Raw genomic sequence first — 26,566 nt, 5'->3', positions numbered from 1 at the left:
AAGCATCAATATGTGTCTCATGTAAGGTTTCTCTTCAAGCCCTGTAAGAGTGGGCGGTGAAAGTGACAAATGACACAGGCGACACTTGTTAGAGCTCATAGGACTTGTAAATTTTCAGATTTATAAAAAGCAAATCTTTTTTCTTTTTTTTCAAGACAGGGTTTCTCTGTGTAGCCCTGGCTGTCCTGGAACTCACTCTGTAGACCAGGCTGGCCTCGAACTCAGAAATCTGCCTGCCTCTGCCTCCCAAGTGCTGGGATTAAAGGCGTGCTCCACCTCTGCCCGGCAGAAAAAGCAAATCTTATTGATTTATTATAATTTTATTCCATTCATTCATTTATTTTGAGACAAGGTTTTTCCGTGTCCTGGTTGTCCTAGAATTCTGCTTTATAGACGAGACTAGCCTTGAACTCATGGGGGAGATCTGGCTGCTTCTACTTACTGAGTGCTGGTATTAAAGGCATATGCCACCCAGCCAGCCTGCCTGCCTGCCTGCCTGCCTGCCTGCCTGCCTGCCTGCCTGCCTGCCTGCCTTCCTTCCTTCCTTCCTTCCTTCCTTCCTTCCTTCCTTCTTTCCTTCCTTCTTTCCTTCTTTCCTTCTTTCCTTCCGTCCCCTCTCTCCTCTCTCTGTCTCTCTCCTTCCTTCCTTCCTTCCTTCCTTCCTTCCTTCCTTCCTTCCTTCTTATTAAAGGCATACACCACCATACCCATCCACCTCCCTTCCTCCCTCCCTCCCTCCCTCCCTCCCTCCCTCCCTCCCTCCCTTCCCTCCGTTCTTCCCTTCCTTCTTTCTTTATTCATCGGTTTTGTGTGTAAGCCCTGGGTGTCCTGGAACTCACTCTAGACCAGGCTGGCCTCAACTCTTTTCCTTTTTTAAATAAAAACACAGGCCAGGCTGACCCTTTAAAGTCCTGATCTCTCTGCGTTCATTGTCCCCAGTGCTGGGATCACAGCAGGCTTATTTCATAACTTTTCAAATTCATTATCTGTCATCGAGGTTTCCCCTTTGCTTCTAAGGAAAAGGAAAAGCAGCCCTTCTTGGTCTGATCTGATTTCACATTATCTCAAGTTGTGCTTCTTTGACCTGTGAACTACATCAGCCAGAGCAGTAACTGTCTGTTCCTTTTGATTAGATGAATCAAAGGAAGAAAAGAAAGAAGAGGAGGAGGAATTAAATTTTAATGAAGACATTCTGTGTCCACATGGTAAGCCAGAAGATTGAGTCTGTTGTCAGTTTTGCATCAGCTTGCAGGGCCTTGTTCTACACTTTGCCTGTGGTGGTAACCCCAATGGTTTGTTTTTATTTTTAAGATAGTATTTCATTATATAGTCTGGGTTGTGTATCGGTATTAACTCAGAGTTCTTCTCCCTGTTTACAGGTATATGTCAGTCAGAACACCTTCCTGAAAGTTCTTTATTGAATATTTGAGAACTTACAGTAGCTCTCAGCATGCCAGTCTGAAGTCCAAATACATTTTTTCTTAGGTTTTACCCCTCTGCTTTCAGAAGTCAATGTGGGTTGTTGGAAGTGGCACCGCTCAGTGAAGTTAATCACACTTGCAGAGGTTTAGGGCGTCTGTTTTTCTCTTTTCCTTGTTTGGAAAGTACAGCCCTGTTTTCACTATTGGACCACATGCAGGAAGAGGGCTTAGCAAACTGTCTTGTGTAGAACATGCTCACCCATCTCTGTTCTGTGTCCTCCACCCTCAGGGCAGAGCTTCAAGTCTTGAGCCTTGTGGCTTAGGTTTTATATGCGTGATTAGAGGGGACATTGATTGTAGGCCCGAGGCTGACAGTTAACCATCTTGTAGATTAATGATGACTCCCTTTTGAAAAAGCTCATCTTTGTAGTGTAAGCTTACGCTGAACTTGAGAAGGGTCTGTGGGTGTTAGAGAGCCGGATTCAGGTGGGTGACCCCTTTAATCCCACCACAGGAGACAGAGTCAGGTGATTGGTGATCTCTATTAGATGTAGACCATCCTGGTCTACAAGTGATTTCTAACCTAACCAAGGCAATACCATAGGTTTTTAAATCAATTTTGTTTTGTTTGTTTTGTTTAAGAAAACTCAACAGCTCTGGCTTAGTTTCAAGCTTAAATTAGTCCCTTGCCTCAGCCTCTTTAGTGCTGAGATTCTAAGTGTGCAACACTGGGTAAGATTGAGTTTTTTAATCTCATTTTAACCTTTGTTTGCCCCTTGGCCAGGTTTGTGGAGGCAGTTCTGAAGCATAGTAGATGTGTTTTTAAAACTCTTTATTTTTGCACACATCTTTGTGTGAGTGTGCGTGAGCACAGGTGTCTGCTTGAGGCCAGAGGCATGGCAGCCCTTGATGCTGGAGTCCCCGGTGGTTAGGCTGCCGGATGAGTATGCTGGGAATTACCAGGCTCCAGTCCTCTGCAAAAATAGTGTGCTTTCTTCAGCTTCTGGTCAGGGACATGCTTCTGTGCAAGTGTCAGGATAGAAGGCAGCTTCATGGAGTTGGTCTTTTCCTTTGATCTTTAAATGGTTCATAAGGGTTGAACTTGCATTAGCAGGATTGCATGGCAGGTGTCTTATCTGCTAAGCCATCTTGCCTTGTCCCTCTTGTTACTTCTTGACTTTTGCCAACTTAAGTGTACTTTTTCTTGTGTTGTATTCATCCGGCGTGAGTGCTTCTGTGTGTGATATGTCTATGAATGGGTGCACATGTAATAGGAACCAGAGGACAGCCACAGTCACCTCTCACTTTTTTAAAAAGCATCTTGGCTGCTGGAGAAGTGGCTCTGAAGTTCAGAACACTTGGTTTTGCAGAAAAATCCAGGCTTGGTTCCAAGCACTCACATGGTTGCTCCAAATGCTTAGAACCATCTGTGACTCCATTTATAAAGGATCTCTTCTTGCTTTCATGGGCACCAAACACATGTCTTGCACAAATATACATGCAGGTAAAACACCATGCACATAAAATAATAGTCTTAAGAATAGAGATGGCTTTTAAAGCAGAGTTGAGCCTTATGTGTGTTTTTTCTGTATGCCTGTGTATGTACCCTGTGCATGCAGTGCCCTTGGAGATGGCATGACATCCCCTGGTACGGCAGTCACGGGTGACTGTGAGCCATCATGTGGATGCTGGGCACTGGACCGAGGCTTTCTTCAAGAGCAGCAACTGCTGTTAACTGCTAGGCAATCCTTCCAGCCCCTGGGCTCTGTATCTTCAATTTTTTTCTTATATTTTTGGGTGAAGGGATACTATCTTGCGAGTTCATATGTATGAAAAGAAAGAGTACTTTAAGGAAATGGTTCTCTCCTTCTGCCTTTACATGGTTCCCAAGGACTGAATTTACAGGTCAGTCTAGCCCAGCAAATGCCTGTCCCTCTGAGCCATTTCATTGTCCCAGTCACCTGACTCCTGCTAAGTTTATTATCAAAATACAGTTGTTTTTGGAATAGGACCTAGGGTCTCATGTAATGTAGATGACAACCATTGTGTTGCCATCCCACCCAGCATCTTTCTGGGTGAACTCCTTCTCCTGCCTCCATCTCCAAAACAGCCAGAATTGAATCCATCCATCCATGGTTTAGTCATTGTTTTCTAAGCTTGGAAGATACTATTTTTCTTTCTGTCCCTGTGTCTCACTATTCTCTGGACCTTTCCAGAGTTTTCTAGTTGTTCCTGACACTATCGGGTACAGGAGAGGGTTGTTCCAGGCCCTGAGCCAGAGACATGGAGAAAGGCTGAATTGGAGGGTGGACAGCAAGAGAGGGCTGCTTGCCTTTTTCTGTGCTTTGTAGCACTGGCTGACCTTGAGCTTCTGGCCTCCTCAGGGTCAACTGCAAGAGCATATTGTATTCTTCCAGGCTTTCACCACCACCACAGGGGCTTAAGATAGCCTTTCCTAGAGATCATTCAAAGGACCAGAAGGGTTGGGGTCAAAAATAACTCAAGATTATATTTTGTGTTATTAGAATATACTGGGCATGGCAAAGACAGCCATGTTAACTCATGTGCTGTGCTGCCTCTGGTAGATTCACTGTCTTACTCTGAAATGTGGCTATATTGGGAGAAATTAGGAATTTTGTGTGTGGCCAGAGACAAAATGCTCATTTGTTTGTTTTTTGTTTTGTTTTCCAAGACAGGGTTTCTCTTTATAACCCAGGCTGTCCTGGAACTCACTGTGTAGACTATGATGGCCTCGAACTCAGAAATTTGCCTGCCTCTGCCTCCCAAGTGCTGGGATTAAAGGTTTGCGCCACCACTGGCCCTCTGACGAAATGCTCTTAACCCCTGCCAGAACCCAGATCCTAGGGTGGGTGGGACCTGACTACAATGAAATTAAACACTTAGTGTGTATGATGGCCTCATTATACTCATGCTGGTTCTGCAGCTGGAGCCAGTACTGACACTCATACATGAACCAAGAGGTGACAGAACAGAAGGGGAAAAGACCACCTGTAGACTGCATCAGGATAGGGACTGGGGATCAGTGGGGTGACTCTGGGCAAAAGTGCTTGTGATTGAGCCTCAGTCTCCTAAGTTCACTCCCCAGGCCCCACAAGGTGGAAGGAGAGAGCTGACCCTGCACGTGGTCGTCCTCTGACCTGTACACAAGTGCCGTGGCACTGCACACAGAAATAAATAGATAGATGCTGACTTCTTTCATCCTTGATTTTTAAGTAAATTTTTTTTCTCTTAATTTAGGGGAGTTAAGCATATCTGAAAATGAAAGAAGGCTTGTTTCTCAAGAGGCTTGGCGCAAACTGCAGCAGTATTTCCCAAAGGCTCCTGAGTTCCCAAGTTACAAAGAGTGCTGCTCACAGTGCAAGGTGCATAGCTCCTAATGTCTGTGGTAACAGGAAGGGGTACCTGTGGTCAGTGGGAGTCAACTGACTGCTTCCATCTTTTTCAGATACTAGAACGAGAAGGTGAAGAAAATGAAGCCTTGCATAAAATGATCGCAAATGAGCAGAAGACCTCACTTCCAAACTTGTTCCAGGACAAAAACAGACCGTGTCTCAGTAACTGGCCAGAGGTACTGTGATTGCCTCAGAGAGAAAAACAGTCTCCAGTTTTAAAGGCCCCAGCCAGATTTATGTGAGGTCCACCTGGCCCTCTTCTCGTTCTCCTTCACTCCCTTCCCTCATTGGGAGACACAGAAGCTCACTAGTTCCACATTATTGCACAACCTGCATATTATTAACATGGGGTTTGTGTTGTGATACCGTGGTTCCCAGTGGGTATGACAGCTCAAATCTGTGGCCCTGGTGTTGTGGGAGGTGCGGGTACACTGGGATTGTGAGTTGGAGTACAACCTGGACCGCACAGCGAGGTCCAGGCAAGTTGAACTTCAAAGAGAATTGCCTTGAAAATTGAAAGGGGTGTTGGGGGAGTCGAAGCTAACTCTGTGCTTTCTGTTTCCAGGACACGGACGCTCTCTATATTGTGTCGCACTTCTTTTTAGATGAATGGCGGAAATTTGTTAGGTAGAAATTAGAAATTTCTTTTCATCAATTTTTGTGGGTTGACTGGTATTTATTTTAAAACTCAATGGATTCCACTTAACAGTCCATTCTTGGCTACTTTACCTGGAATACATAGAAGATCTCTCTCTTCTAATAAGTTATACAACTAAACCCAAAGCAAAAATTTAGTAATATTCATTTATACATAGCTCTGGTTTAAAATTATTGTTTTTTTTTTTTTTTAAAAAAAATGTGGAATCAGGTCTAGTTTTGCATGCTTTTAACCTCAGCACTCAAGAGACAGAGGCAGGTGGATCTCTGTGAATTGGAGGACACTCTGGTCTACATAGTGAGCTTCAGGACAGCCAAAGCCACACACAGAGTAAGACCCTGTATCAAAAACCAAAATATAAATAAATAATAAATAAATAAACAAATGTTGTAGATTATGGAGATAGATGGCTCATTGTTTAGGAGGATAGAGAGCATGAACATTTGGATTTGCAGAACCTACGCAAATAGAGGCTCACCTGTAGTTCAAAAGGCAGAGCTGGGGTTCCCCCAGAACCAGCTTACTGGTTGACTAGCCCATATAGATGAGCTCTGGGTTAATTGAGAGGCTAGGACTGAAAATGATAAAGACTCCAGCTATCAGCAACTCCAGCTATCAGCATTGAGTTACCACGCACATGTGATGTGCACCAACCAAGTACACACATGTAAACGAGCATGCATATGCTCCTTCCCCACCCCTTCTCTCACACACATATACCAAGCAAACCCTTTTTTCAAATTAAAGTTGTTCAGGTGTGGCGGCAAACAAATCCCAGCAGTTGGGAGGCAGACGCAGGCAGATCTTTTAGGATTTTGAGGCAAGCCTGGTCTTTTGTCTACATTTAGAGTTCCAGGATAGTCAAAATGGCACAGTAAGACCCTCTCTTAAAACAGGCACCAAAATGGCAGGCGGGCGGGCGGGAGGGAGGGAGGAGACACACACACACACACACACACACACACACACACACCTCTTCAGCAGTGAGATTGCATCTATTCTCTGTCTTGTTTGAATAGAAAGCCTGCAAGATCTACTCCTGTGTCATCAATTGGGAATGCTGCCCTTCTGTGTCCACATGGAGGACTCATGTTTACATTTCCTTCCCTCACCAAAGAAGACTCAAAACTGTGAGTTTCTTCTCTTCGTGTTTCGTGTGGCCGTCTGTCCCCAGCAATCAAGTGTGGATAGGGGATTTCCATTTGGAATATACCACCTTACCATATTCCTTCTAGAAACAACCTATGGCTGTGAGCATTTGTCTTTAAAAGGAGATGAATTGAGTGCTTATTCAGTCAGGATAAGCAACTACCAGGGGAAATTTGTCCTTTCTTCTCCCATTGTCAACCAGTTGCCTGGATATTGTTCTACTGGTGTCCAGCGGACTGTAGGTCAGCACCATCACGACTCACATAGTCCGCATAGTCTTGGTTGTATTAGGTTTGTGCAAAAGGAATTAGAGTTTCTTCAGACAGATTTTTAAATCATAAAGATGCTCAAATACCTTTATTAATCAAAATAGGAACCATTACAAACAGTGATTTTGCAGATGAGAAGTAAGTTTATTCCTGTAGTTTAAAACTCTGTGCTTGAGTATTTAACAGAGTCTAGGAGAACATTTTCTGTATCCTGCTGGTAGTGGAAGCATTTTTTTTCTGTGATAAAAGTCAGTATTCTTAAAGGAGTGGAAGTTGCTGGCAAAAAGTCAGTTAAGGCGTTGGAGGAGGTGAAGCTTCATAGCCCTGTCCATTCAGTTTTTGAAGTGTTTATTGTGTGGTTGGACATTATCATAGAGGAATGGGCCTTGACACATACTGGGCAAGGTGTTGCAGTTTTGGTGCATCCCATCGATTTGCTGAGTATTTGTGGGCATTCAGAAGTTGCAGTGGATCAAACCATCGGCAGACACCAAACAGTGACCAGACTTTTTTTTTTGTGCAGGCTTGGCCTTAGAGTTTCTTGGGCTGGCCACTGAGCTTGTTGCAAATTGTCATATTCAGTTCATGTTCTCTGGTACATCACGGTTGGATTAAGAAGTGATTCTTTTAGCACACACATACACCCTGCCTCATGAGATACACAATTACCCAGCCTTCTCACCTTTCCAATTGGATTCAAGCACCAAAGTAACATTGTGCTGACCGAGTTGATGGGCAGCTCTTGGCTCCTCGTAAGAAGGTTGGCCCCATGGAGCTCTCAATGAGACATTTATCTTCATCTTCCATTGGCCAGCCACTGCATGCTCATCTTTGGAGCTTTCCTCTCCTTTTGAATTTCCACTGCACTGTATCTTCTTAGCAGTTCCTGAGCAAATGCTGTGGTTATTGTGAGTTGTCTTTGCTGGTTTACAAGCCCGTAATAAGCATGTTGCACGAATTTGGCTTTTGTATAACATCATTTCCATAGTATAAAATAAACATAAAATTGATGGCAACTAATAAGTCATTAGCAAGAAACAAAGCTAAGATTTGTGTATTCAAATGCTGTATGAGATTACCACATTAATTGAGAATGTTTCCTCCTAATATGGTAATTTCAGCAATGCAAAAGCTGCAATTGTGGGCTGGAGAGATGGCTCAGCAGTTCAAACTGCTCTTCCAGAGGTCCTGAGTTCAATCCCTGTCAACCGCATGGTGGCCCATGAACATCTGTAATGGGATCTAGTGTCCTCTTCTGGTGTGTCCAAAGAAAGCTACAGTGTACCCACATACATAAAATAAATCTTTCTTTAAAAGTAGTAAAAGAAAATCTAGTTGGCTTTGTATACACCTAATAGTTGTCTTTTTCTACATATGTTAACCTTTAGAGAGAAGAGAAGGAGGCTGACCCACTACAGCATATAATAAGTAAATATAGGGAATTCAAAATCCCCTGGGATGAAGATGAACTTGCAGTTTCTTTATATTTCAATGTTTTTAGATTACTTTTAAAGGAACTCGGTGTTTATCTATATATAAAGTGACACTTAGAAACTGTGTGTCTAAGAGCTGGTGATATAACTGAGTCTAGAGAGCTTCTGTAGTGTATGCCAGGACATGGGCATAAACAACATGATCCAGCACCACATGATCCATGTGCGGTGGTACAGGACTGTTATTCCAGCAGTTAGTCAATGCCCAGAGTCTTTACCTTCCTTTTTATTTCCATTTTCCTCTCTCACTCTTTCTCTGTCTGAATTTGAGTCATCTGTCCTATGAAATCTGAGATTTAAAAGATGAACACAGAAGTGTAGATAGTACAGTCACAAGTTCTGGGTCAGCCTCAGCCAATTGTTGAGACCTCTGCTTAAAACCCAAAGCAGCTGGGCAGTGGTGGTACACACTTTAATCCCAGCACTTGGGAGGCAGAGGCATTTCTGAGTTCGAGGCCAGCCTGGTCTACAGAGTGAGTTCCAGGACAGCCAGGACTACATAGAGAAACCCTGTCTCAACGAACACACACACACAAAATATATATATACCCCAAAGCAGAATTGAGGTGTTCATAGTTGAATGTATTTCACTTTTTAATTGTATAGTGTATCTAGTGTGTTTTCTATAAATGGCATTACCGTGTGCATATCACTCTTGCTAACTCACTTCACTCAGGTGCTGTGGGCTGATTCCCTCAGACCTGGTCATAAAGCTTCCCTGCTGCACTGCTTTCCTGTTTGAGGCCTTCCCCCATTGCGTTAGGTGGGTGGTGTGGATTCTGCTGTAGGTTGTTGGCTCTTTTGATCTCCATGTGTCTTAAGGCATATTGTTTGTTGTTTGTTGTTTTTTGTCTTTTGTTTTTTTTTGCACAGTATAGCTCTCATATGGCCCAGCGAATGGCAAATGATTCAAAAGCTCTTTGTTGTGGATAAAGTGATTAAAATCACCAGAGTCGAAGTGGGAGACGTAAGCCCTTCTCAAACACAGTATATTTCTGAGCCCAGTAAGTTTTCATGCTCTGTTTGGTTCCTTTCATTAAAAATTGAGAGTTTAAGGGGGAAGAGAAGGGTCCCTCAGTTTTGTTTTTCTACCTAATGTTAAAGATGGTTTGGCCATTCAGGTGCTTCTGGCAGAGCTGTTGGCCGCCATAGTCTGAACATTACCTACAGATACCTCACAGATTGCTTGCACTTGATTTGCATGCAGCCTAATGTTGGCTCTGAGTGTGCTGGAGCAGCTGATACAGGTCTTGCAGTGATTTAGTTGCCTCTGCTCTACTGTTTTCTAGATCTCTGTCCAGATTGCAGAGAAGGTCTGCTGTGCCAGCAGCAGAGGGACCTTCGGGAGTATACCCAAGCCACCATCTATGTCCATAAAGTTGTGGACAACAAAAAGGTACCAGTCCTCCCTGTGGCCATGATTAGGAGAGGCGGGGTATCAAATCTGACCACTGAAAGTTGAACTTGAATGGTTGAAAAAAGAGTAGGAAAACTTGCAGTGTTGTCTGAGTCCTGGTTTAAAAGTTGCCAGCTTGTTGGGTTTAGACTTGGTAGGAGCCTAGTTAGCATAGCAGGATAGGGAGTGAGGTTGGACCTCAGCCTTGGACTGAAGGTGCGATTGGAGGGTGATTAGATGGTGATCCTTCTGTGACTAGTATTGGCTTTGGGAGTCCACCTAGTTCTCTGAACATCTATCCGTTAGACTCCAGGGTCGCAGTTCATTGTTTTAGTATGCTACCTTCCAGAGCATGCATGATGGGTGTAGAGTTCTGCTTCACAGACTAACAAAGGCCTCTATATCCAAACTTGCTGAGAAAGGGAACATAATATGAGCACCTCTACTTCCTCCAAGATGTCTTTAACCCTTTTGTCCTTTGGCCCACTTACCCAGTAGCAGGAGAAGCTCCCTCAGCCATCATGTATAATGAGTTTAATAGCATCGTCCACGGTACCATGCAGAAGACAGCCTCCTCTGTCCATTTCTCTGTTCCTGTCAGGAGAGCTACAACTCGTAACCTGTGCACGCACATACACATGCACGGCTACAGAATTAAAACTAAATAAAATTAAGCTGGGAATGGTGGCAGCCTGTTGTACACAGTGAGTTCTGGGACAGCAAGAGCTACAATAATCAGATGAACCCCCCCACCAGATAAAAGTAAACAAAGAAATATATAATCCACAGGCTTAGACTATAAGAAATTAAAGAGCATTGAAGGTATGTTCCTGATCCACTCACATGGCATAGGCCCAAGATCCGCCCCCTCTACTGCACACTCTCTTAGGCCTGATTCCTCTCTCTGCTCCTGGTGTGTTCAGGTGATGAAAGATTCTGCTCCAGAGTTGAATGTGAGTAGTTCTGAGACGGAAGAAGACAAGGAGGAAGCTAAGCCAGATGGAGAGAAAGATCCTGACTTTAATCAAGTACGTATTGCAGGACTCCATCATTGTGCCTTCGTCCATACCAACTGGCTGCCCTCTGTCAGCCCTGACTGGGTATTTCTGGGTCCCTTTCTACTTGTTCTACACTTCTGATTCTTTAGTTTTTATAGCCTGCTGCAGCTAATTTCTTGCCTTCCCCCTAAAAGGACTACATATCCTCCAAAGGTCGTTTTTTACGGAAGAAAAAGTAACTGTGTGATGACTGTGGTGACACAATGTCATGTTAAAGCATTTAGAGACATTGGCAAATGGGTATCTGTAGGTCTGGGGCCAGCCTGCTCTACTCTGAGAGTCCTTGGACAGCCTGGTCAGCGGGAACCTGAGGCAGGGTTTCCCACTTGTGCTCTGAGGCCATCCTCGCCCACAGTGAGGCTGGCTAAGGAGAGAAAGAAGCGAGGAAGCTTTTTCCTTTTCATAGGTAAGGTGACACAGCACAAGTCTGCCTTCTTGAACTGAGGCAGGAGGATTAAGAGTTTGCAGCCCTACTCTTACAGAAGACCTGGGTTTGGTGCCCAGCAACCACCTCAGGCAGCTTAGAATTGCCTGTAACTCCAGCTTCATGAAATCTGGGATGTGCTCAGTGGAAAAAGGCACCAGCTAGACCTGACAACCTGAGTTCATTTCCTAGGAAACTCACTACAGGAGAAGAAAACTAACTCCTCCAAGTTATCTGAAATTTACAGACATGCCTGTGCATACAATGAATAAAATGTAATTAAGATAATATTTTTAATTATGTGTGCTTGGGTATTGGTATATGTACACTTGAGTTTAGCTACCCTCAGAAGCCAGGGCCTTGGATGTCTCAGTGTTCCTGGGAACTGAAGTCTGACCTCTGCAAGAGCAGTATGCTTTTAACTGCTACTTCATCTCAGCAACCCCTTGAAAATTCCAACTAATGATGAAATGAAAATTTAAAAGCAAAATATATGGAATGAATGAAAATATTCACTCTGATTCATCATAACAAGCTGGAAGTCTTTTTAGTCTTTTAAGACCCTGTTTTCCTGTGTTGTCCTGGCTGTTCTGGAACTCGCTCTGTACCCAGCCTGCCAACTGGGAGTTGTGATAAGTGGAGTAAGATGATATTAGCCCTTCAGTCTCCACCATAATCAAATTTCTACTAAGATTGGCTCTTTGCAGCTGCATAGGATGCTCAGGAGTTGAAAGACTGCATCTTGAAGAGTGCCTGAGTTTGGAACTCAGCACCTTCATGGGGCTGCTCACAAGCCTGTGACCCCAGCTTCCTATTCCACTGACATCCCAGGAGGAAAAAGCCTCTTCTCTACCACTTCATCCTTAATACCATTCCACTCAAAGACTCCCCCTTTTCCTGGGTTTCCTTACTTTGCTTGCTCCACCTCGTGTTTACAGAAAGTTCTTGTGTTAAAGGTGTGTGCTAGGGCTGAGGAACGTTTTTTCCAGTTCACAATATCAGGGTTCGAGATGTGATCAACTGTCTAAAAACAAATGAGGGATGGTTTCTATTAAGAGTAACTCTCCTTCTGGGAAGAAACTTCTCTTGATAGGACTATAGGAATGCTCTGAATAGATGGATCTGTAGATGAGCTTCAGCCTCCTGGAAGACAGACCCACCACTGAGTGCCTTGCAAAATCTGAAGGTCACCTTGTATATTTTAAAGTCATAAAAAAACCGATGTGTCTGTGCATGCATGAGCTCACGTGCAGATGTGCCCAGGTACCCACAGAGGCCTGAAGAGGGCATTGGATTCCTGGAACTGGAGTTACAGATGGTCATAAGCCTCTTAGAAATACACTGGGAACCAAATTTGGGTTCTCTGGCAGAGCAGTAAGTGCTTCTAACCTTGGATCCAGCTCTGAGCTGCTGCACCTCACCTCCAACCCCACTCTTTCCACCATTCCTTTCCCCTCCCAGCCTCTCCTCCCCTTTTGGAACAGGTTTCTATTGTGTAGCCCTGGCTGGACTAGGCTCAGGTTCACTGAAATGCCTTTGTCTGCCTACGCCCCTTGTTTGTCCTGCCCTCACATCTAGCTGATTCCATGGGCTTTCTACTTGATGTTTTACTCTTAATAACTGGAATATCTTTATCCTAAGATCCTAATGGTAGTCAAATTATGCTTTGCTTCTGCCTGAGTAGCCCTCTGCCTCATTCAATGCAGAGCATAGTCTCTGACCATGCTGATCTGACATCTGTATACCACTGTTTTTGTTTTGTTCTGTTTTGTTTTCCTGCTTTTGGTTTGGTTTGTTGTTTTCTTGTTGTTTTTGTCATTTTGTTTTGTTTTTCTGGTTGGTTGGTCGATTGGTTTTTTCCATGAGGGTTTCTCTATAGAGCCTTGTCCTTGGAACTCACTTTGTAGGCCAGGCTGGCTTTGAACTCAGAGATTCATCTGCCTCTTCCTCCAGAGTCCTGGGATTGTTGAAGGTATGCACTGCCACCTCCTGACTTGCTGCTTTATTTTTAATGTTGATTTAAAAGTCTTAATTTGGGCTGGAGAGATGGCTTGGTGGTTAAGAGTTCAATTTCCAGCAGCTATATGGTGACCCACAACCTGTCATGGGATTCAATGCCCTCTTCTGGTGTGTCCGAAGACAGTGATAGTATACTCATATGCATAAAGTACATTCATATTAAAAAAAAAGAAAGAAAGAAAGAAAGAAAAGAAAAGAAAGAAAGAAAGAAAGAAAGAAAGAAAGAAAGAAAGAAAGAAAGAAAAAGAAAAGAAAGAAAGTCTTAAGTTTGGGGCTGGAGAGATGGCTCGGTTGTTCAGAGCAAGCACTTAACTGTTCTTCCAGAGTCCTGAGTTCAATTCCTAGCAACTACATAGTAGCTCACAGCCATCTACAGATGAGTTCTGGTGCCCTCTTCTGGCAGAACACTGTGTACATAATAAATAAATAAATCTTAGAAAGTCTTAAGTCTTGAGCACCCCGAGGTAAATAAATGTTGCTTGTACTTGGTGGTGTGGAAGGATATGTCATTGTTATCTATGCTTTGTTGAAATCTTACATAAAAATAACTTTTGAAAACAACAAAAAAAATATGAGTGAGCAAAACCACAATTTTATGCTTTTCCCTTGGACAGTGGGCAGGCAGATTTAGTTTCTATCCCTTGTTAATCCTCAGTGGTCTGTGGTCATGCAGGGCTTTCTGACTGAGGTGCCTTATTGCCCTATTCAGATCTGTGTGTGTCTTTTGTCTCTCTCTTTACAGTGTAGAGTCAAGTTTTCTCTGTTGCCTCTTTTTCCTTTTTGAGACACAGGCTTGCTGTGCCACGTAACCCAGGTTGGCCTTGATCCCATAATCTTGCTAGACAATCCAGAGTACTGGGATTGCTGGTGTGGGTGCTCTTGCCTGGCTGTAATATGGCCCTCTCTCTAGGAGTTTGCAGATGTGTCTCTCTCTGTTTCCTGCTTTGTTTTTCAGCCCAAGCATTGTTTAGCAAACTGTACATTTTCCTGTGACTCAGACTTGAAAGGCTGACTCTTTCTCTGAACATCCAGTTTTATTCACTGTGGTCATGACCACAGCAATGTTTTCAGGTGGATGTGGGATTCCTGCCTTCAGTTGTGGATTGCAGCAGAGTTCATATGTACAAATACGATGCAGAATGTTAGAGGATTGCTTTTTACGCCATAATTATTTTGTACATGTTATAATTTTCTCCCATCTCCCTTCTCCATGTTTGGATATTGTAATATTCTAGAATGTTTTAAATACTTTTGGTTCAGGGCAGGGCAGGGATCTCAGCTCTAACCCTCTGTTTAGAGCATAGTAACTAGTTAGTCCCTGAGGATACCTAGTGTCTTCAGAACGTCACCTCCCCCTCCCGGCTCCTCCTTTTTTCCCCTCAGAACATGGGTGGCTGTTTTCACTGAAGTTAAATCCATGCCATAAAGCGAGGCATTAGTGCTCCATAATGGAGTTGAGCAAATCCCCTTCCCTCTTCTCTAAGCCAGATCAACCCAGTTCCTTTCTATGTTATCTAACATTCAGGTTAATGATCTACTCAGTAGGTATCACTTAGGTAATTGGAAGCCTTTTAAATCCAGTGATTGGAAAAAACCAACCACCACTGTACTGGTTTTAGTGGGTTGACATGGGTTAAAGAAAAATAATTCTAGGAAAAGCTTTTAGATCCTCTTAAAATCAATTTGAAAAGATTTTAGTTGATTCCCAGGACCTTTTGGGTGGGGTTGGGATTATGCAGTGGATACCTTCTGTCTATAGATAATGTCCTCTGTTTTAGTCGGATGTTGTTTGTGTGACTGCTAAGTTGACTCTCTTGTGACTTTTAGAGTCACATGTATGGGCAGGGAAGTTGTGGCTAGGTTGGGTAGAGCCTTGCCAGTGGCCAGAGATCTGAGAACAGTCTCTGCCCTGGTAGCTGCTTTATGAATTTGAAAAACACATTAATAACATGAATGAGATACATGTGTCCTGATCACCTCAACTGGCATTCAGCAACATCTTGGAAACCAGAGGAAAGTTGAAGTTATTCTATCTAGATGCAATTAATTTAGAGGAAAGCCCCACTTTGATTCCCTGGCTTGGTGAAAGAGAGAAATCTTGGCTTTTTAACCCCTCCATGAGGGCGTTGAGAGTCAAGAGCCACAAGCACTAATGCCAGCATGGGAAGATCACCCACTGCCTGCAGTACATAGCAAGCTCAAGGCAGACCTACATAATGAGACTCTTTCAGAACAGACCAAAAGATGTTCTAGAACATTTGGCCTCTGCTGTTCGCTTTTCTAAAGACCAGTACAGCCTGTATCTTGTGCCCATATATAGTAACTGCTTTTTTGCTGAATGCTTAGGTCAGTTCAGTGATGATGAAGTTCTAAATACTTGATCCTGTGTATCCAGGGATAAACACAGCACTGCAGTGCTTACAGTGTGTTTAAGAGCAGCTAGCAGGCATGACTGTGCCTACCAGCCTTCTTCAACCCAAAGTGATGCCACTGGCATGCTCTTTGTGACTGGGTAGTTTTCATCCTGAGTTTTCCATCTACACCAGGGTCTTGTTTCTTATGAGCGTTGCCTGTATTGTGTATTAACCTTTTTATAAATTATAAGTTGGGCCTGAGCCTTCATTTATGGTTTTTTAAACCATTTTTACAAAAATACTTAATAGTTGAAGCTATTTCCCTCTCTCAACCACCAATATGTCAAGAAGTAAGTACAGTGTCTTGATTTTAGTAAAAGTATGTTTGATTTCTTGTACAGTCTAACCTCTTGTTTTACAGTTGGTATTTAGCTTCCATATCATTCTCAAAAGAAGAAGGGGCCAGAGATGTGGTTCTGGGTAGAGTGTTTGCCTAGCATAACAGAAGCCTTGGGCTCCATTCCCAGCCTGCAAACCTGACAGGATTGTGCACTGTTTTAATTGTGCACTGTGGGGATGGAGTCATCCAGTGAGTCACAGGGATTTAGAGACCAGCCCCCACCCCCAAGAAGAAAATGTATAAAACAAGGAAAGTTAGAATTTACTTAGGAAGTTCTATAATTTTGAAATTTCAACTTATTGCTTATGTTTGATGTTTTTAATGCATTTGGGGTATGTATGTGTACGTACACATACGGTAGTGGTCAGAAGACAGTTCGAAGGAGTTGGTTCTCACCTTGCACTGTGTGGGTCCTGTGGAACAAATTCACTGTCCGGCTGTGCAGTGAGAGCCATCGCAGTAGTCCTGGGCCTTGTATAGCCCTCACCTGGCCTTGAATTCAGAATCCCTGCCTCACCTCTCCAGTGCTAGGTGTGGAACCACGACACTGGTTGTAGGTGAAAATTCCTTTTCTTTTACATGTTTCTTAAATCAAATATTTAGATTACTTACATGCAGTTAAAGTTGATTTTTATACACATAACCATTATATGTGAACCTGCTAACCTCTGTAGAATATTGAATGTGTTGTACTTAATTCACAGGGTTTCAAGAGTGATTGTATCAGCGTTTCTGTTTGCCCAAAGAAGCTCCTGAGCAGGGTAACCCCACAGTTTTCTCTTTGGTGTCTTGCAGAGCAATGTAAGTACCAAGCGACAAAAGACATCCCAACAGGGCTATGTGGCCTACCAGAAGCAGGTCATCCGGAGGAGCACTCGGCACAGGAAGGTTCGGGGAGAGAAGGCGCTGCTGGTATCTGCTAACCAGACATTAAAAGAATTGAAGATTCAGGTGAGGGAATGCCTGTTTGTTCCTGTCTGAAAATATCAAGGCCTGTGTGGATGCCTTTCTATGTCTGTTTTACGTAGTTAACCTGTTTCCTGAGGCTGAGCTTTAATTAGTCAGCCTACTTATAGTGAGCCAATAGGTGAGGGCTTTTGATTTTTTTTTTAAATATGCTTATAGGACCCCAAAGTTTACCACACCCCCTTAAAGTTTTTATTTATTTGGTTTGTTTGTTGTTTTTTATTATAGGATTTCTCTATATAGCCTTGCCTCTCAGGAAACTCTCTAGATCACTTTGCCTCTTGAGTGCTGGGATTAAAGGCGTGCACCACTATGCCAGGCCATTTATATGAATTGTTTAAAAAGTGCATCCAAGGGCAAGGAATTCCTCTCTGTTGGAAAGCTTCAGATCCATTCATCTAGCATGGGTTCCATAGTTTTCCAGAGAGAAATAAAGCTCTTTAAGAATGACCTTGTTGCGGAGGGTTGCTCTAGCTTCTTTAGGTCCTACCCCACCACTGTGTTTTTAGTGTCACACTCAACATGGACTTCTTTCTCAGATAATTATTGCAAGCCACCTTGGTCATTGCGGCCAGAATTCCTTCCCTGGAACAACAACAAAAATTTTTTTTTTAAAAAAGAGTTTTCACTGTAGCTGGTATGGAAAGCATCAAGAGAGCTGGTTAATCTCCCAAAGCAATCCCAATTGTTCCAGGATAATCTTCATGGCTAGTGTGTGACTCTGACCATTTAATAGTATGTGAGTCTCTTGCCAGGATCTGCTGTAAAGTTTGAGGGAGAGATGGAGCATTGAGAGTCTCCCTAGGACGAGTCAGAAGCTCCCGGCCCACTTTGGTGGTGTTCTGTTTTCTATATGGTTTGCACACTTGCACACTCCCATGAGAGTATGTATATATATATTCATGCATGTAGAGTCCAGAAGATTTTATTACAACTTTTTTAGGTTTATTTATCATGAGTGTGAGCGTTCTGCATGTGGGCCACATGGGTGCCTGGTGCCTGCAGAGAAGAGAGTGGTGTCTCCAGTTACTTGGAGCTGCACTTATAAAATGGCAGCGAGTAAGCATGTGGGTGCTAGGAATTGAACCTGAGTGCTCAAGCACACAAGCACTCGTAAGCACCGAGCCTTCTTTCCAGACTCTAAAGTGTGTGGAGATTGCAAGACACCATTACATAGGTTCAGTTAGGCTTTTTGGTTTTGGTTGGAATTTGATTTATGTTTGCTTTGTTTTTGAGACAGTGACTCACTTGCTTTGGCTGGTCTGAGACTTACTGTGCCATTGAGGCTAGCCTTAAGCTCTCAGAGATCTGTGTGCCTCTGCCTCTGCCTCTGCCTCTGAGAGCTGGGGTCAAGTTGACATAAAACAAGCCAGTACACCAGGTCCAATCAAACCTTTTCTCATTAGCATGTATGTCTACTGTGCCTAAGAAAATGGAGCAATGTGGGTTCCCTTGGGGTTGGATTTAAAGGCATTTGTGGGCCTCTGCAAGAGGAGTGCTCTTAACTCCTCACTCTCTCCAGCCCCTCCTGGTTTTGCTGTGTGCTCTTGACTGTCCTGGACCTCACTATTATGCTGACCACAAGGCTGACTGAAATCAACTTAGAAAGAACTGTGTTCCTGCCTCTGCCTTTCATTCCCTAGTATTTCTGCTAACATCTCTTTGCCAGAATACGCTTACACTTGTTTTGTGCGTTTATATGCTTTTTTTTTTTTTAATGTGGATATGTGTATGGTGGCATGGGCGCAGTTGTGACTGTCAAAGAGCAACCTAGTGAGACTTGGTTTTCTCCTGCCATGTCTATCTCCAGGATCACTCTGAGTTGTCAGGCTTGGTAGGTATTGCCGTCACCCACTGAGCCACCTCACTGGCCCATTTGCTAGGTTTTAAAGTCACCTTCTCCTCTTTTCTACAGTCGTCTTTCCCAAATTATTGATTAACCCCCCCCGCCCCCGCCCCCGCCCCCAAGACTCACTTGCAAATCAATAAGGTGATTGTGACACAGGCAATTACTCAAATGCTTTGTGGTGCTATCAGTAAAAGTTGTATAAGTGTGTGTTCCAATGCCATGTCTCTAAACCTTGGCAGAAAGAGCTGATAAATTCAAGATGTCCATGAAAACCAATCGCCCCTGTGGTTTGAGTCACTGATGAATCTCCAGAAGCTGACCATGCTCCCTCCCGGTCTGCTGCCTTCATGTGGCGGCGTTCACTGGCTCTGCAGTTTTCTTGTTGCTGATATTTATCATTGTAATTGAGGCAAAAGTACAGGCTTCCTTTCAGAGTGGTATGTGTTCCAGATTGTCCTGAGAACAGCATTTCCCTTGGTTGAACCCACGGCTCTGAAAATAAACCAGTGTTGGCATAATATCTTTCCTCTGGTGTTGTGCCCTTTGCATCTGAGAAGACTTGTTTCTATCACAGGCTTTCTGCCTGTTAGTGGTAAACCTCCAGCATTCAAACCCTCCAATTACAAAAAGAGCCCCTGTGGACAAGGACCTTTCTAAAGGCCTGTGCAGCTCTTATTATGGATCACTGTTTTTGAAGAATAAGTCAAAAAGCAGCAGAGCTAACCTCTCCACCTAGGAGTGTGCTACCTGCACGGATGACCTGCTTCACAGCAGCAGCTGCTCACATGAACACCTCCCCACCCCCACAGGCTTTCCTTGGGTTATTTCTTTGCCGTGTGTTTCCTCTCATCTCCCACTCTTGCTTCAAAGAGCACTGTGAGTCGAACAGGACTGAAAGAATGGGCCAAGGAATGGAATTTCCCCTTGCTGCTCTATGGTTGCTGCAAGAGCATCAGCTAGCCAGGACCCTTCCTGCCTCAGCTATGGGCATGCATGCGGTTCTTATTGGTAGGGGATCCTTTTTAAAGGGGTTGTACTTACTCCTCTGATGGAGGATGGGGCTTTCTTTTTGGCACACTACTTTGTTGGGTGAATAGAGTGACACCCTGCACAACAATGCAAGCATGTGGTTGTAAATGCTTTACTATACACTTGCTTGGGGCCTTACACTTGCTTTGGGACTGGAGAGATGGCTCAGTAGTTAAGAAAGACTACATGCTGCTCTTACAGAGGACTCAGGTTTAGTTATTAGAACCCATGTGGTAGCTCACAATGGTCTGTGACTCTATCAGGAGATCTAATGACCTCTTCCGACTCCTCTAAGTTCCAGGCAACGAAGTGATACACATATTATCATGCAGGCAACAGATTCATACACATAAAGTAAGAAAATTTTAAAAACAACTTTTTAGAAAGAACATTTCACATAGTTGTTAGTTTTTTCGGTAATACTTCTGTTGGTTTGGTTTCCCTCTTCTCCTTCCCATCTCTAGTCCCAAATGTTATTCCACGTTGGAAAGGGGAATGCTAGGCACAGGCCGAAGTGGCTGTAGTACCTCCATTCTGGTATGCGGACACCCACACGGCTGGGGATATCCTGTCCATGGACCCCATCTTGATTTGTTTCTCTCCTTCCCTGCACACTCTTCTTCTTTCTTCAGCCTCTCAGAGTTGGTACTTATCCCATCTCATGGTGAGGGCATTTCACATGTTAAGAAGTAGTCCTGAGTCCCATCTGGAGATGAGTGATGTTACCTTCCCTGTACGAAATGTGCTGGTCTGGGACTGGAAGAGCCAGCCCCGTCAGTTCTTGTACTCTTAAGTGCAGGGAGAGGCTCCCTGCTTCAGGGAGATCACTGGCAGTCCCAGCCACATCCTCAGCACCTCTGATCACAGGCCTGTTTAGTCAAACCCTGCTCGAGCTCTGGGAGTTCATGTCTTTTTGAGAAGTCCAAGTAGCATGTTCCTGGCCAAGGTTCTTATCTGTAGGCCATATTAAGGTCACTCCTATACTAAGTGTCTCTCAAGCCCTTACTTGCACCGGAAGCTGAGAACTGTTTTCCTACATGAGGCCTATCTTTCCTGCCTACAAATTGCAGAAAGCATGAAAGCTGAATGAGTCCTTTGGCATCAGGGTAGCAGTGTAAAGCAGTTATTACAGAATACATTTGAATACTATGTCTTGGCTCAGTTTGGTAATACACAGCCTTAATCCCAGCAGAGGTTGACTGGATCTCTGACAGTTGGAGGCTAGCATATCTAAATAGCAAGTTCTAGGACATCCAGTGCTACATACATAGTAAGACCCTGTTTCAAAGTAAATAATGTAATTAAGTAAAAAAGTTTTAAGTGACTATCAAAATTATCTTTCCTGTTTAGAATAGAAAATGTTATTGTTTGTGTGGGAGTGCCTTTTCAATGTTGTCTCTGGATGTAATCACTATCCAGAAATGATTGAAAACCACTATTATTTATCATTTCACAATATCAAGGACTGAACCCAGGGCCTACCCTGAGTGCCTTGCCACTAAGTCAGAATCTTACTAAATTACACTGACTGGCCTTCAACTTGATCCTTCCATTCAGCCTCACAGATGGCTGCAAATACAGGCCTACCCCACCAAACCTGCCTTAAACAAAAAGTTTTTTTTAACTTTCTGAATCTGAAGACATTGAGGACTTATCGCAGTGTTTTAGAATGTCAGTCTTGGGGTAAGTCATGTGGCCCTTTGCCTGACATCCTATTTTGGTTCCTAGATACTCAGCACTGAGTCTAAGAACACATGGCAGTTCTGAGGTCTGAATGCCACAATCCAGGCTGATTGCTAAAGAGGGAGGAGAGATCTTTAAAATGTCCAAATGGCTTATTAATTCAAATGTGTGTGTTTGCTGCTGCTGTTGAGATGGCTGTGGTATATCTCAGGCCAGCCTAGGTTCGGAGGCCTTGTGTTCTAACCTCCTTTATAAATGAGATTCTATGTACCAGACAGCTCGAGTCTAGATGGTTTTGAGAGAGCGTGTACATCGTGTACATCGGGGTTGTCCTGACGGACTCAGGCTGAGCAGCGTATTTAAGTTCTGCCCCTGTAGACTTGGGGAAGCAACAAGACACTGAAGCACCAACCTGGGTGTATAATTGTCTCTGTTTTCTGAACTCTTCAGGCTTAGTCTCCTAGGAACACTAGCAACGCCGCAGGTGGGCTGGTTGCTTCTGAACCCTGGGGCCTTTGGGCTTTTTCTATGATTTTTACAATGTGTTTTATGTTTTCAAGGGGGTGTAGGTCTCAGTGTTCTCCTGTGTGTAGACTTTGTTTCTTTTTCTTGCCAGATCATGCATGCATTTTCAGTCGCTCCATTTGACCAGAATTTGTCAATTGATGGAAAGATTTTAAATGATGACTGTGCCACCCTTGGTACCCTCGGCGTCATTCCTGAATCTGTCATTTTATTAAAGGTGAGTAACAGCTGTCCAGCTGTGGCCTCTAGGTTTCAGTGCTGCACCCCTGGTAAGGGATGTACAGCGGTGGTGAAGGGCCTGGGTCTTGAGCCACTCAGAGCTTTTGCTCTCATGTTATCAGGCACTATTAGAGATGGAGGGGAGGCCTGCACAGACAGCACTGAGTCTTGTTCTCAGGAGGCTTCCTGATCCTAAGAAGACAGAGCAGACTCCTACCTGTTCTTGGTCCTCTCTGGAATTTTTTTTGTCTTTGTGTTGATTGGTGTCTGTGCTATAGGCAGTCAAAATAGACAGCTCTGCCAAGAAAATTCCCATCTACATCTGCATCAGTTGTTTTTTCTCTGACATGTGGCCAGCTACTCTGGACTTTAGATCTCTTTTTCATTCCACGTATAAAGGGAGGGCAGGAGCCCGGGTCAGAACCCAGGACCATCACCAGCAACACCACACTGGGTTCACTTCAGTGAGCCTCTTCTTTTTTTTTCCTTCTCTTTTTTTGCTTGCTATGGGTGCACATGTTTCTTTGGGTTTGCTTATTGTATTGTTTGGAGTGGGGCCTATATAGCTTAGGTTGGCTTTCTGATTTGCTTCCTGAGTGCTAGCATTAGAGACATGCACCACTGTGTTTGCACTCTGTTCTGTTTTGGACTAGCTAGACAGCCTACCCCCTAAAACAAAATCAACAACAAAAAGCAAACAAAGCAGGTAAGGGTCTGTGGCTTCCTCCCTTCGAGGAAGAGCAGAGGGTAGGGCTGTGACCTGTGAAAGGAATGCCAACTCTTGATACTTAAAATGTACATCTGTTATTTTAACAAGATCTCCTAGCTAGGTTTTTATTGCTGTGATAAAACACCACAACCATTGGGGGTGGGGGGGCAAGAACTCAAGGCAGGTACGTGTAGGCAGAGGACCACTGCTGACTGCTTGTACCTCCTGTCTTTCCAACCTGCTCTTTTTTTTGTTTGGTTGGTTTTGTTTTTTTGTAGGTTTGGTTTTTTTGTGAGGTAGAGTCTCACTGCTAGGATTAAAGGTGTGTGCCATGCCTAGACACACCTGATTTCTTCTGCCACCTAAGGTCACCTGCCCAGGGACAGCACCACCATTAGTCATTAATCAAGGCTGTGTCCCTCAGATTTGTTTACAGGCCTATCTGATGGAGGTATTTTCTCAATTGAAGTCCTTCTTCCCAGATAACTCCATCTTGTGTCAAACTGACAAAAACCTATCCTGGACATATAAGGATGAACATCTCAACTGTGGCCCATCAAAGGCGCTTGCTTATGGAAATTGGGTATTTCAGATATCCTATTGCAAGCTTAGAAAGAAAATTAGACATTTTGGATTTTGGAATTAGAGCTATCCTCCCTATATCTACTTGTGAGGAGGGGAGGAGTTTCAGGTGCGTGGTTCAGATGCAAGGGGAGCAACATGGACTGAGGAGGCTCTTGTCCTGGATGGGAACTGGCTTTGGGTTTAGCAGGTCTTCCACAACCTCCATCCTCCGCTCCCCAAGAACTTACTTTGTGACTTCCCTTTGCTTTTTGTCTCTTGGTGTCTAGAAGGACCCTGCTGTGCCACACAGTGGTGCATTTTTGTGGTAGAATAAGTCCAGAGATGTCTAGCCTGGGCTGGGCATGTTTTTGTAACTCATCTCCCAGCTCTGATTCACTGTGCTTAGACGGTACAACAAAGCAGGCAGCCATGTAAGTCTTAGCTCTGCCCAGAACTGTATCATCAGCTTGTTACAAGGGTCCTGTGGCAGGGCAGCAGTGGATTCTGGATGGCATCAACTTCTTTGCCTTTGCAGCTACTCTCCCCTTAAATATGGCTACTTGACATTTTTCCATTGAAGATTCGTTTGGGGAAGAAAGCAGTGCTCTGCCATAGACAGTGCGCCATTTCTTTGAGTCAAGGAGCCTAGACCCATAGCTGGCATAAGTCTGAACAAGGCTCCTCCCGCCCAGTACCAGCTGTTTGTACAAAGCTAGGCAGCACTGAGTAGATGAGGACCATTGCTGCTGACCCTGCAGGAACAGGTGCCTCTTTTCCAAATTGAAAACTGTATAGCCTGAGAGTATCACTGCTACCCGGAGGCTGAGACACAGTAAAAGGGTGTGATCTATAGAACAGGCTTTGTAGCAGTGCCAGTATTGGAACCACCAGCCAGGCTTCAGAGTGATGTGACTCCCCAGCTCTTCCCTCAGCCTGTCCTTCCCTATGGCTCTGAACTGTCTCCATTTGTTTTCTAGGCTGATGAACCAATTGCAGACTATGCTGCAATGGATGATGTCATGCAAGGTAAAGACCAGTCTGCTTTCAGGACCTGGTGATGGATCTAATATAAAGGGCTGTAGATAGAAGCTGAGGTGCCCTAGGTTTTAATTTTGACCTTAGAAAAAGGTGCCTGCTTTTAAGGTAGAGTCTGCCAGTATTGGTCATAATGTGGGGTAAAAGGTTGGGAAGTGGAAAATAGGAAGAACAGTCATTGTTTATTAACATGAGGAAACTGGAAAAAAGGTAAGCCTTTTAAGGGGTGATGGAGGTCAAGACTTAACACAGGAGCAGGAAGCTCTGCAGCTCCAAAGGCAGGCACACTTTGTCCTCTGTGTTTCTAGCCTGTGTGAGAAGCTGTCGGACAGCTCTGCACCCTATGATCCTTTCCACCCATTGTCTTCTTGTCTGTGCCACCATTTGTCCATTGGGTACCTCAGATATAGCAGCTATAGGAGGTATTTCAGCACTTGGGATGACTTGCACTGTCAGGGTTATAACAAACAGAAAGGGGGGGGGAGGGAGGGAGGGAAGGAGAGAGAGAGAGAGAGCGCACACGAGAGCACAAGCAACCCAGTGCCAGAAGAATCCCTCTCTAAGGAAACAGGAGAGAGTGAGTTACTTCTAGGAAAAGGGCTGTTCATATCCCAAGACTTGTGGCTTCACTGGTGTCCAGTAATGGGCCCTCAGAAGCTTTGCTTGACACTTGATAATATCAATAGATAGAGTCACCTGACAGTTGAGGACCAAACTGAGAACATGAAAGCAAGGGGTGTCTTTGGACAAACTACGAGAATATTGTAGGCAGCCCAGAAAGCTTTAAAGTGGTCTACAAATAACTGGGCACAGTAACACGTGCCTTCAGTTTCACCATTGGAAACTGAGGCAGGAGGATTATGAGCTCAAAGCCAGTCCAAAAACAAGGTTTTCTATAAAACATACAGAGAAAATGGGCAAATGGTAATTAGGCCATATGTTAAAAGGATATTTCTAGAAGAAAAGAAAGAATTCATAGGAATAAAAATGGATTGACTCACGTTATGCAACAGTCAGTGGTGAGCTAGGAGGGGATGCTTTCTTAGGACAGTGGTGGGAAGTGAGGGTGATGCCCTGAGCCAAGGAGGTTTCTGGTTCTCGATTCTGCAGCTAGAGAAACTAATTCTGCTCACATGCCTGCCACTCAGAACACCCTCCAAAGTTACCTGCCAGCATGCTGTGCAGAGATGCACTCATAACGGGTTGGCAGATCAAGAAAGTTATTGGTGACATGGTGAGGAAGGACCAGGCATGGGCCAGGAAGATTCAGCCCAGGCTGTGTGGCAAGCAGTGTAAGCACTGGTCTAAATTTGAGACTGGAAGGATGAACTATCTGCAAAGGATAATGGAAGTGATTGCAACAGCCTAGAACAGGTTACTGGATCTAAAAGCAAAAGAGACAAAGCAGGTGATTGATGCAGGAGTTGCCAGGCAGAGAAAGAGCACATGAGCAGTAGAACCAATGGCAGCCAGGGCCAGGCTTGGTGTTGCTAAGGTGGGGCAGGTGGTAGAAGAGCTGAATGTTCCTCTGTGGAAGTTAATCAGAGGCTAAGATATGGAAAGCGGGGAAAACATGTTATTTAAAAAGAATACTGAGCCAGGTGTGGAGGCTCATGCCTGTAATTCAGCACTGTAAGTCTGAAGACAGGAGAATTGCCCAAGTCCTAGCGTAGCGTGAGATCCTGTCTCAAAAGTAATTGAAATAGAGCCAAGAGAGGTCATTAGCAGCACTTGTTTTTCTTGTAGAGGATGCAGGTTGCTTCCCAGCTCAGCACACTTGCTTACAACCATGTGTAACTCCAGTTCCGGGGACCCTGACTCCCTTTTTGATTCACGTTGGCCTGGGGATAACCAGGGTCACAGAAATACATGCAGTCAAAACACTCATACACATAACACAAGTTAAATCTTTAAAAAAAATAAATAAATAAGG

General features: G+C 44.1%; 1 protein-coding gene across 2 annotated transcripts in view; it reads left to right on the top strand.

The window, feature by feature from the left end:
• Positions 1-26,566, top strand: part of Usp48 (ubiquitin specific peptidase 48) — a 65,441-nt gene that overhangs the window by 35,017 nt on the left and 3,858 nt on the right. For both annotated transcript variants that reach the window (XM_034501887.2, XM_034501886.2), the window contains exons 15-25: positions 1,134-1,205; positions 4,680-4,804; positions 4,888-5,010; positions 5,400-5,461; positions 6,512-6,622; positions 9,277-9,407; positions 9,693-9,799; positions 10,723-10,827; positions 16,850-17,005; positions 22,198-22,323; positions 24,576-24,624. In XM_034501887.2, coding sequence (XP_034357778.1) covers positions 1,134-1,205; positions 4,680-4,804; positions 4,888-5,010; positions 5,400-5,461; positions 6,512-6,622; positions 9,277-9,407; positions 9,693-9,799; positions 10,723-10,827; positions 16,850-17,005; positions 22,198-22,323; positions 24,576-24,624 — 1,167 coding nt within the window. The remainder of the gene's footprint in view (positions 1-1,133; positions 1,206-4,679; positions 4,805-4,887; positions 5,011-5,399; positions 5,462-6,511; positions 6,623-9,276; positions 9,408-9,692; positions 9,800-10,722; positions 10,828-16,849; positions 17,006-22,197; positions 22,324-24,575; positions 24,625-26,566) is intronic.

Source organism: Arvicanthis niloticus, chromosome 5 (genome assembly GCF_011762505.2).
Source record: "Arvicanthis niloticus isolate mArvNil1 chromosome 5, mArvNil1.pat.X, whole genome shotgun sequence".
Classification (NCBI taxonomy): Eukaryota; Metazoa; Chordata; class Mammalia; order Rodentia; family Muridae; genus Arvicanthis; species Arvicanthis niloticus.
This window is presented reverse-complemented; position numbering and strand designations above follow the sequence as displayed.